Below are 11,634 nucleotides of genomic sequence, written 5' to 3'. Positions count from 1 at the left end.
GCCTGGTATGGCAACTGCTCGGCATCCGACTGTAGGACGCTACAGAGGGTAGTGCGTACGGCCCAGTACATCACTGGGGCCAAGCTTCCTGCCATCCAGGACCTATATACTAGGCGGTGTCAGAGGAAGGCCCAAAAAATTGTCAAAGTCTCCAGTCACCCAAGTCATAGACTGTTCTCTCTGCTGGTGCACGGTAAGCGGTACCGGAGTGCTAAGTCTAGGTCCAAAAGCCTCCTTAACAGCTTCTACCCCCAAGCCATAAGACTGCTGAACAATTAATCAAATAGTCCACCCGGACTATTTGCACTGACACCCCCCCCACCCCTTTGTTTTTATACGGCTGCTACTCACTGTTTATTATCCATGCATAGTCACTTTACCCCTACCTACATGTATAAATTACATTACATTTACATTTTAGTCATTTAGCAGACGCTCTTATCCAGAGCGACTTACAGTTAGTGAGTGCATATATATATATATATATTATTTTTTTTCATACTGGCCCCCCGTGGGAATCGAACCCACAACCCTGCTCTACCAACTGAGCTACATCCCTGCTGGCCATTCCCTCCCCTAACCTGGGCCAATTGTGCGCCGCCCCATGGGTCTCCCGGTCACGGCCAGCTACGACAGAGCCTGGATTCAAACCAGGATCTCTAGTGGCACAGCTAGCACTGTGATGCAGTGCCTTAGACCACTGCGCCACTCGGGAGATTACCTCGACTAACTTCACTACATTCCTAAAGAAAATAAGGTACTTTTTACTCCATACATTTTCCCTGACACCCAAAAGTACTCCTTACATTTTGAATGCTTAGCAGGACAGGAAAATGGCCCAATTCAAATAAAAATCAAATCAAATTGTATTTGTCACATGTGCAGAATACAACAGGTGTAGACCTTACTCTGAAATGCTTACTCACAAGCCCTTAACCAACAATGCAGTTTTAAGAAAATAGAGTTTACTAAATAAAATATTTAATATTGAGGCTATATACAGGGGGTACCGTACCCAGGGTGCACATTGACTCGGTACCGGTACCCCCTGTATATTTGATTTTGATTTGAATTGGGCCATTTTCCTCTCCTGCAAAATGTAAGGAGTACTTTTGGGTGTCAGGGAAAATGTATGGAGTAAAAAGTACCTTATTTTCTTTAGGAATGTAGTGAAGTAAACACAAAAGTTGTCAAAAAATATAAATAGTAAAGTAAAGTACAGATACTCAAAAAAACTACTTAAGTAGTACTTTAAAGTATTTGTACTTAAGTACTTTACACCACTGTCCACTGGTATGGCAAATATTCAGATGTAAAGGAGGGTAAGTATTTAGCCTACACTCTCACAAACATACAGCACACTCACTCTCTCTGCTAGACTGTAACAAATGGTTTGAAAATGAACAGATTAGAATCAAGATCATGTCGGATGTAATCTCGTTCCCAGACACTTTAGCCCAAATGCGCGAAGTGTCTGGTGGACCAACGCGTCAAACGTGGTTTTAGCCAATACAAAAAGCCCGGGAGAAGGTCCCAACGCGTGGGCATTGAGGGGATTCGATTAATCTGGAGGGCGCCCATTTGAGTGTAGTTTGCACCGGGTGAAAAGTGATTGCATTCGTTTTGGAACCGGGCTGGCAATTGGCGAAGTCGGCTCAAAACAGAAGTGACGTAGGTTAATTACGTGGAGTAATGAATAGGATTCTGTGTTTTCACATGTAAAGGTGTTTGCTCTCGTGATAAAAACGCATAGGCCTATGTCCTTAATCTGCCCTCCCAGGTAAAACTAGTTCAAAAATTCGAAAATATACTTTATGGAAAATATATGTTTCTGAATGATGCGCCATGCTTGCTGCCTTGTTGACAATATGACCGGGTGGCACAGATTACGGTTCGATTTGAGAAGTGTGCTCCTCCCTTAATGTCACAGGCCATAGTCCGGTGCAACTCAGGGCATCTTAATCGAATCCCCTCATTGGTTTAATCACTTAATCTACCAACCAATCATTTCCCACAACACATTCCCCATAACCCTCCCCAATCACTAGCACACCATCAGCACAGAGCCACGCCTCGCAGTCGTGTGATTGGCTAAAATTGACAAACATTACTCACTAAGGCCAATTTTTGAATAGCTGATGTACCAGGTTTATGCTGCGTTGCTAAAGGTGGGTAGGTGGTCATTACCAGTTGTGAAGTCGTAAATATCAGTTGTATGCATTTACATGCTTTGAACTCATTGAGAAACGCTAATGGCTAGTGGCCAACAAGCTGCATCCAACCATAAACTAAAAGTACAGCTATGATGCTTGTAAATAAATTATAGTGTTCAAAAACCATATTAGATTGCTTTTTATAAATAATGTTTTGTTGTTGCATTTAACTGCCGAAAATGCTTTTATCGAAGTTATTATCTTAGTAGGTGACGTCAGAGGTCAGCATGTGGGAGGAGTCGGAGCTCAGAGATGAGAGACGAGTTTCCCACTAGTAATTACCAGTTATAGGCGCGTTCTTATGTTTCTTTCCCAGGCGTATGGGTAAATACCACATTCTCACGTTGTTATGAACGCAGCATTAAATGCGCAATAGCCTGGGGACGAGGTTCTGGCGGATGTGACACTGTGATAGGCTAACCTATGATAGCAGGGGTAAAAGAAACGTGACCACGCTAGTGACAGGCCTACCTATGTCTCCCAGGTAGGCTATACACTCGTATGCCGCGTTTTTATGCTAGTCGGAACTAGTGCGGTGTTTATGTGCTAGTCGGAACTAGGAAACTCGGAAATGTCCGACTTACTATATGGTTGTAGTTATACACGTGCCGTGTTCAACCAGTTAGCAAATCAGACATGTTCGGACCAGTAGTACGTGAACGCGGCATAGGAAACTCTTAAATTTCCGACTTGCTGATTCGTTGAACGCGGTGCGTGTATAACTACAACCAGTTAGCAAGTCGGACAATTCCGAGTATGCATGTGAACGCGGCAATAGACATTAAAACCAGGGTATACTAGGGAGAGGCTGTTCGAACACGCCTGGTGGCCGAGTTAAATTACTCATTGCAGGACAGCAGTGCTCCGCAATCGAGAGCGAAGGACACATGTTGTGTTGCCGGCTTGCAGCGCAAATTCTCCCCATTGAGCAGACTGTATCAATGTGACATCCAGATGGTTCTATACTACCAATATTACAAATTATTTATCGTGTAGGCTGCTATCCTACTCGAAATATAATCAAGTGGGATCGAACAAATTGGCCACGTTCGCTACCGCCTGCGACATGTGATACAGCTGTCCTGTGAAGCAAGTACAACTGCTACCCAGTTGGAAGCAACAGTCGGAAGCACCTCGAAATAGCCAGCTTGCTTACAGCTGCACTAGGGTCAGATTAGCCCTTGATCATGAATCTCAGTTCCATTACATTACACATAAGAGTCATTGGACGAAGGCGTTTTCTATATTAAGACACCACAGAGCCGGTGCTAGATATGGCTTGGAAAAAGTACCTCAATCCTGGGATGAAATGCGTTATATCCCAACTGTTACACCGAGAAGATTGAAAGACTGCTCGTTTTTTAGCAGTCGTTCAATCTTCTCGGTGTAACAGTTGGGATAAAGATACAATTTGGATTACAATGCATCTCATCCCTGGATTGAGGTACATTTCCCAAGCTCCCCAGTGCCTTAATCTACAGTCATGCTGTCCGACCGTAGTGCCAGCATAAACTAGCTATCAGGAAGGGCTAAGGACAACTGACTGAACCTAATCCATTCGTCTCCACTCGAATCTCAGCTGCGCGACATACGTCATCAATTTGGGCACCATGCGTGTCCGTATAGCCTCTCCTGGTTTCTACCTGATTTGACTTTTCGTAGCAGGTTAGGAGAATTAGGTTAAGGTTACAAAAGCTGTATCCCATCTAGTCATGACCTACCACCTGGGCCACTGGCTGCGATACGATGCGGGCGTGGCCACGTAACCCCACCCCTAAATCTCTCTGAGCGGGTGCGTATGTGCTTGTTCTGTTTGTGTTCGCGCAGTGAAACGAGAAGGGGACAGAAAAGAGAGCGGGGTTGGTAGGACTTTTGTTTAGTTCGTTCTGTAGCTTAGTAGTAGTCAGCCAACCCAAGAGCCAGTTTCGACTCGATTAAAGAGGGGTAAATGCAAGATAGCGCTCGAGTCAGAGCAAACTCAAAGCCGGAGCCTGCCGGCTTATTTACGGGATGAAATAAAAGCCACCTCGCGACCAGCGGGAGGTGAGAGTGTTGGGGTCGCCGGCGGTGTATCGCGAACGGGGTTCGCGAGATTGACGGGCCGTCAGCCTGGTCCAACTTTGCCGAACGAACAAAGCCGCTATATTCACTGACTGGGTCCCTGGGAGCAAGCAGCAGGGAGATCAATCAACATGGTCAAGTCTTTCTTCCCGCTGAAGAAACTGAGACGGAGTGGGAAACATCTGCTGTTCTTAATTCTGCTGATGCTGGGAGCTTTCGCTGTCTACCACGAGTTTGTTGCTACTAATGCGTGGAGGAGCACCAATAGCCGTAAGTAGGCTATCATGGCTAGCTATCTGAACCATTGCTATGATGATCAACAAGTGTATACTGCTAGTTTTGTTCATTGTCAACTGTATTGCCAAATGAGCTAACTTGCTAGTTTTTCACCAAGTCTAGGGTATTTTATCAATGGTACATGCCATGGTGTCATTGAATGGTAGGCCTATCCTGCAAGGTGGAAAATAAAATTACTCTACACTGTAGCTGAGTCAACAACTTTTTCAATGCCTGGGTTATTGTAAGGACTTCTAACTTTCTAACTAACTTTAGAAAGATGTAAGTGTTGCTGATGGGCTGCTGACATACTAGGGATTTAGAGGAACGTCCCATACTCTACAGGTGATCACGCCTACACATCTGGGAGATCCCTTTGTTCTGAATGCTGATAATAGTGTAATAATAATGTAGAGCAGTCGGTGTCAATCATTCAACCATTCAGCATAACAACTACAACAAATTGCACAGACCATGATGAAGCCCGTTGAAGTGGTTGAAACATCAAACTGGAAATATGACATGCAAACACAACCATACAAGTGTCCAGACAAAGTATGTGGGTTGGGTCCTATGTGGGGCTTGTGTGTACATGTTGGTCTTTGTTGGGTGGCTTTTCTTTCCCATTGTCCCTTGTACCTGCTATCGCTAGTATACACACACAGACACACACACACTGGTTTGTAGCAGTGGTAGCCTCATACCTGGGGCTGGAGGGGGCAGAGCTTTGGAACCCTGCTGTAAATACACACACTCCTGTAAAGATGGCCCTCCTGACCTAACCCCATCCCCCTCTCACACACACCCTCAAACACACACTCCTTCCCATTCTTGTTCAAGAGGTGTGTGTATTTGTAAAGGAGAGAAAATGAATAATACACCTCCTTCTGAACAAACAGACCCACACACACACATCTTCGTCACTAAGGGACAGGGGTACGCCAAGCCTCATGAAGGAACTGCCTTAGAAGGTACACACACAGTGCATTCCTGAACCCCCTCACAATGGGGAGTGAGGACATCACCCTCTTATGTGTGTGTATAGTGTTGGGACACATTTTGTAGATCGGAAGTTGGTCTATGTGCCCATACACCTAGGAAGAGGAGTTGGGAGAGAAGAGAGATGCATAAAAACATGGGATGGGAGAAAGGAGGGGGATAATCTCTTATTCTTTCAGTTAAAAATATCATTCTTTTTCTGTCCTCAACTACCACTCTAAAATGACCCTGTGTGTGTCTCCTCTCCACCTACCCCATTCATAGACACTAACTGCTTTAGCGCCTATTGACGATAGGATTTTCTGACCGGGGGAGTTTTGTTAAGAGCCCTGACACTTGCTCTATATGTAAACACGCATCGCTTGCGGTACGTTTTTGGAAACATAAGTAACGTATCTTTCATATCAGCAATAAATAATTTGCAAAAAACTAAAGGTTAAATTACTACACACCTTTTTATAGGGTTAGGGTTCCCACACGGCCATGTCTCCATGTTACATCGCTTGTTTACGGAAAACATAGGCGATCTAACGTGCTCCGAACACCTGTGTGTAAGCCGTAACTGGGGAGGAAGTGTAGTTCATCAACTGGAGGCACACAGCTTGTGGATCTCTGCAAAACTGCTACAGTAAGTGTATCTTTTTTTATTTGATGGATTCTTTCTCGCTGATATGAAAGATAAGGGGCATATCTGCAAATGTTTCCAAAACCTGTTTGAATGAATATTGACTTTTCAAATGTTAAAACACAGCGTCTGAATTGTAGTTCACATGGAGCCAAATGTGTGCGAATGTAACCGCTGAAAACCCTACATACGGAGTAGGGTTTTCAAAAGCTACTCTCCACCCTGGTGATAATGACAGACTTCCAGACCAGCAGTACTTAAAGTTCTCTCTCTCTACCTCAACCTCCCCCTACACCCACACACTAACCCTATAGCATTGCCTATAAATACACACAGGGTAGCCTCATTGTGTGTGTGTGTGTGTGTGTGTGTTTTTGTGTGCGCGCCTGGTTAGTGTTTCTGAGTCCAGAAGGCTGGTGTTCATTCCCAGACCCGATTCCTAGGCTTTAGCTCACTTGTCTAAAATGGTCTTGAATCAAGCAGACAACCCTTATTGGAACATCAGCAGTAGAGGGTTGTATGGGAAACGAGGAGTGTGTGTTAACCCTTTACACTCGTACCCGTATAAGTGTTGAAAAAGGCAGATTTGGTCACTAATAAGCGCCTAAATTGGAACATAATGGCTGTACAGTAACATGCTATACATGACGTCAAAGCTCTTCACTTCACTTCACAGTGCTGTATGGGTTTTGACTGACAGCCGTTCTGAACTTGAGCATCTCGCGCAACAATAAGTTGCTCCAATTCATCCCAGTAATTGTGCAACTTTTACAAATTTGTTGTTGTCTGAGTGAGGGAAATCCTTTAAATTAAGATGACTCGATGTACACTGAACAAAAATATAAACGCAACATGTGAAGTGTTTGTCCCATGTTTCATGAGCCGAAATAAAGGATCCCAGAAATGTTCCATATGCACAAAAATCGTATTTCTCTCAAACTTGGTGCACAAATTTGTTTACATCCCTGTTAGTGAGCATTTCACCTTTGCCAAGATAATCCATCCACTTGACAGGTGTGGCATATCAAGAAGCTGATTAAACAGCATGATCATTATACATGTGCACCTTGTGCTGGGGACAACAAAAGGCCACTCTAAAATGTGCAGTTTTGTCAAACAACACAATGCCACAGATGTCTCAAGTTTTGAGGGAGTGTGCAATTGGCATGCTGACTCCAGGAATGTCCACCAGAGCTGTTGCCAGATAATTTAATGTTAATTTCTCAACCATAAGCTGCCTCAAACGTTGTTTTAGAGAATTTGGCAGTAAGTCCAACCGGCTTCACAACAGCAGACGATGTGTAACCACGACAGCCCAGGACCTCCACATCCGGCTTCTTCACCTGCGGGATCGTCTGAGACCAGCCACCCGGACAGCTGATGAAACTCTGGGTTTGCACAACCGAAGAATTTCTGCACAAACTGTCAGAAACATCTCAGGGAAGCTCATCTGCGTGCTCGCCGTCCTCACCAGGGTCTTGACCTGACTGCAGTTTGGCGTCATCACCGACTTCAGTGGGCAAATGCTCACCTTCGATGGCCACTGGCACGCTGGAGAAGTGTGCTCTTCACGGATAAATTCCAGTTTCAATTGTACCGGGCAGATGGCAGACATGGCGTCATGTGGGCGAGCGGTTTGCTGATGTCAACGTTGTGAACAGAGTACACCCTGGTGGGGTTATGGTATGGGCAGGCATAAGCTACAGACAACGATCACAATTGAATTTTATTGATGGCAATTTGAATGCACAGAGATACCGTAACGAGATCCTGAGGCCCATTGTCGTCCCATTCATCCGCCGCAATCATCATATGTTTCAGCATGATAATGCACAGCCCTTTGTCGCAAGGATCTGTACACTTCCTGGAAGCTGAAAATGTCCCAGTTTTTCCATGGCCTGCATACTCCCCAGACATGGCACCCATTTGAGCATGTTTGGGATGCTCTGGATCGACGTGTATGACAGCGTGTTAAAGTTCCCGCCAATATCCAGCAACTTCGCACAGCCATTGAAAAGGAGTAGGACAACATTCCACAGGCCACAATCAACAGCCTGATCAACTCTATGCAAAGGAGAGGCATGAGGCAAATGGTGGTCACACCACATACTGACTGGTTTTCTGATCCACACCCCTACTTTTTTTTTTTAAAGGTATCTATGACCAACAGATGCATATCTGTATTCCCAGTCATGTGAAATCCATAGATTAGGGCCTAATTAAAATGATTTCAATTGACTGATTTCCATATATGAACTGTAACTCAGTAAAATCTTAGAAATTGTTGCATGTTGTGTTTATTTTTGTACAGTGTATTTTGAAAGATGAGATGTTTAGGATTATAATAAATACCGCTTTGATGTCATACAAGCAAGCCAAACACCCGTGAGTCCAAATATGCACTTCACATTTCAAAATCATAAGACTCATGTCATATACAGTGTCAACGTTTATGTTAACAACAACAGTATTTGTGTGATGGCTGGGATGCAGGGTTGTGTTCCAAATGAAAAGGCTACAAGTGTGGTTGCACTAGTTCCTCAACGGCATAGCTAAGAGAGGTCAAAAAAGTACCTTATAGGTGACGACTCTACTTTGACTCATAAAAATTGCTTAGGAACTGTTCACACTTTTGAGAGGTGTGTGTGTGTGGCCTCTTGGAGACACCAGTTAGTCCTGTCACTCAAAACCTTGTAAATTGTTTGTCTTATTTGTATTTTTTTGTTGCACCTACCCCACATTTTCCAGGAATAGTCTTAACATGTTACTGAATGTATCCAGAGTATTTTCAGATTTCGTTGTCAACAAATGCGGCGAAAAGTACAGTAAATGTAAAATGCACATAAAATCAACAGTGTAATGTTTGTAGTCAGTCTTGTAAGGTGAGCTGTTGTGTCTTGTTTGTTTAGTTATTTTCCCATTATAGCCAAGCTGTTCCCTTTCAGTTGCGACCATGGTTTCATATTTATTTTGTAAGAATTTAAGGTCGTTCAAGGTCATTTTAGCAAGCCATGACACCCACTGTCTCAGATTGTTCTGAAATTGTTTTTATAGTTAGAAACACAAGAGAAGCATTCCTGCAACATTAATTTGTTGAAATATAATTTGATCTCTGAGAAATTAGGCTAATTGATTGCACCCAAATTGGCCATTTTGTGGCAGAAATCCAATGCAAGTCAATGGTACCTATATTAGCACTTTCACGCTTCATATCCAAATCATCTATAAGTAACATCATTGAGTTACACACTTTTTTTAAAAATACTTTAGGATGATTTGAACATGAAGCATGATAATGCTAATATTGGTACCATTGACTTGCATTGGATTGGTGCCACACATGCTAAAATGTTAGCATTTGAAACCAGGGGTTGGATCCAGTTCAGGGAACAGAACAGAGAACTGGAAAATAACTACGTCTTTCAAGGAACAGAATCCCAACCTGGAATGAAAGTGATCCATACTGTTCCAGAACAGAACCGTTATATTAAACGCATGGGAACTGCTTAATAACGTTGTTTTACGTTCAGGGTATTTTTTTTCCAATCCCACAAAAAAACGCAACAAAGAACTTATGCAAGGCCCTCACTCTGTCACTCAAACTTTTTCCAATGTCTGCCTGCCAGCTGAAAATCTTTGCCAGTCTTTGTGAGTGTGTAGGCTACCTGCCCCTTCCCCTCTGAGGCATAGGCAACTGTAGCCTACTGATGTGATTCAGAAATTAGGGAGAGAGATTTTTAATTAGAGAATAATGGATTTTCTGTGCTAATTAAGGATAATATAGTTATAATGTTTCACATTGGATTTATTACCTACACAAAGGTAAGATGTGTTTCTATTTTAATTCTGGTGCTGCTCTGCACACAAAAGCTTGTTTGTCAGCTGGTCCAACGCTAAGCCAACTATCAGAAGTTCAAAGACATTCAAAGTTCCTTCATAGAAGCCACTCCCCTGTAGGTATAATTCTGTCAGCCTAATTCAGATAATGCATGTCATAACAAGATGCCCAGAGCTTCAAGCCAAGCGTCCTCCTCCACCCTCTCTCGCTTTCTCCCCACCTGCAAAATTTGTTGCATCTCGTGCCCTACACTTGTCTGTCCAATGCATGTAAACAATAGCTTGCCCCCTCCATAGTAAGCTGCTCTATCTGCACTGATTGGTGAAGTAATTTTAAAGTCAAGCTAAATGTGAAAATACATAGATTTCAGAGGTTTAAAAAGGAACAGAAAGGAACAATATACACAGTGTACAAAACATTACATGCTCTTTCAATGACAGACTGACCAGGTGATTCCAGCTGAAAGCTATGATCCCTTATTGATGTCACTTGTTGAATCCACTTCAATCAGTGTAGATGAAGGGGAGGAGATGGGTTAAATAAGGATTTTTAAGCCTTGAGACAATTGAGACATGGATTGTGTATGTATGCCATTCAGAGGGTAAGAAAAGATTGTAGTGCCTTTGAACAGGGTATGGTAGTACGTGTCAGGCGCACCAGTTTGAGCGTGTCAAGAACTGCAATGCTGCTGGGTTTTCTACGCTCAACAGTTTCCCATGTGTATAAAGAGTGGTCCACCACCAAAGGACATCCAGCCAACTTGACACAACTGTGGGAGTCAACATGGGCCAGCATCCCTGTGGAATGCTTTCGACACCTAGAGTAGAGTCCATTTTCCGACGAATTGAGGCTGTTCTGAGGGCAAAAGGGGGTGTGCAACTCAATATTAGGAAGGTGTCCTTAATGTTTTGTTCACTCAATGTAAACAGTTACTTTTTTGGGGTTCAAACCGGTTCAGAACCCCTGTTTTGAAACAGTGGCCAACAAAACCAAAGCATGGGTTGCTGTCATACCTTGTGCATAGAGTGCTTACAGGCTAATGGAACCAATATGTAATTTTGTTGAACTATCCCTTTTAACATTGAGGTGGTGGGGGATATTCAAACTTGTTTAACCTAATAGCAGGAACAGCACAATCTAGTGGTCAGAACCCGGTAATAACAGGATGTAGGATGGGACTTATAACAATTTAAATTACTAATTTCTGAACAGGGGATGCAAAAACATCACAGAATTCACTGAAAATACATGACATGGAATGAAGAAACAATACTCTGAGCCGCAGCTCCATACTACTTATCAGACACGTAGAACTGATACTACGCTGAATAAAAATATACACGCAACATGTAAAGTGTTGGTCCCATGTTTCATGAGCAGAAATAAAAGATCCCAGAAATGTTCCATACGTACAAAAAGCTTTTCTCTCAAATATTGTGCACAAATTTGTTTACATCCCTTTTAGTGAGCATTTTTCCTTTGCCAAGGTAATCCATCCACCTGACACGTGTGGCATATCAAGATGTTTTGTCACACAACACAATTCCACAGATGTCTCAAGTTTTGAGGGAGCGTGCAATTGGCATGCTGACTGCGGGAATGTCCACCAGAGCTGTTGCCAG

General features: G+C 43.3%; 1 protein-coding gene across 1 annotated transcript in view; it reads left to right on the top strand.

Moving 5' to 3' along the window:
* Nucleotides 1–4,028: 4,028 nt before the first annotated feature.
* b4galnt3b (beta-1,4-N-acetyl-galactosaminyl transferase 3b) overlaps nt 4,029–11,634 on the top strand; it is a 37,260-nt gene continuing 29,654 nt past the window's right edge. Inside the window, exon 1 of the mRNA XM_084168794.1 lies at nt 4,029–4,544. Coding sequence (XP_084024920.1) covers nt 4,406–4,544 — 139 coding nt within the window. The 5' untranslated portion in view covers nt 4,029–4,405. The remainder of the gene's footprint in view (nt 4,545–11,634) is intronic.

The sequence above is a fragment of the Coregonus lavaretus genome (assembly GCF_964263955.1).
Source record: "Coregonus lavaretus genome assembly, chromosome: 9".
NCBI lineage: Eukaryota > Metazoa > Chordata > Actinopteri > Salmoniformes > Salmonidae > Coregonus > Coregonus lavaretus.
Note: the sequence above shows the minus strand (reverse complement) of the source record. Positions and strands in the feature narration are given on the sequence as shown.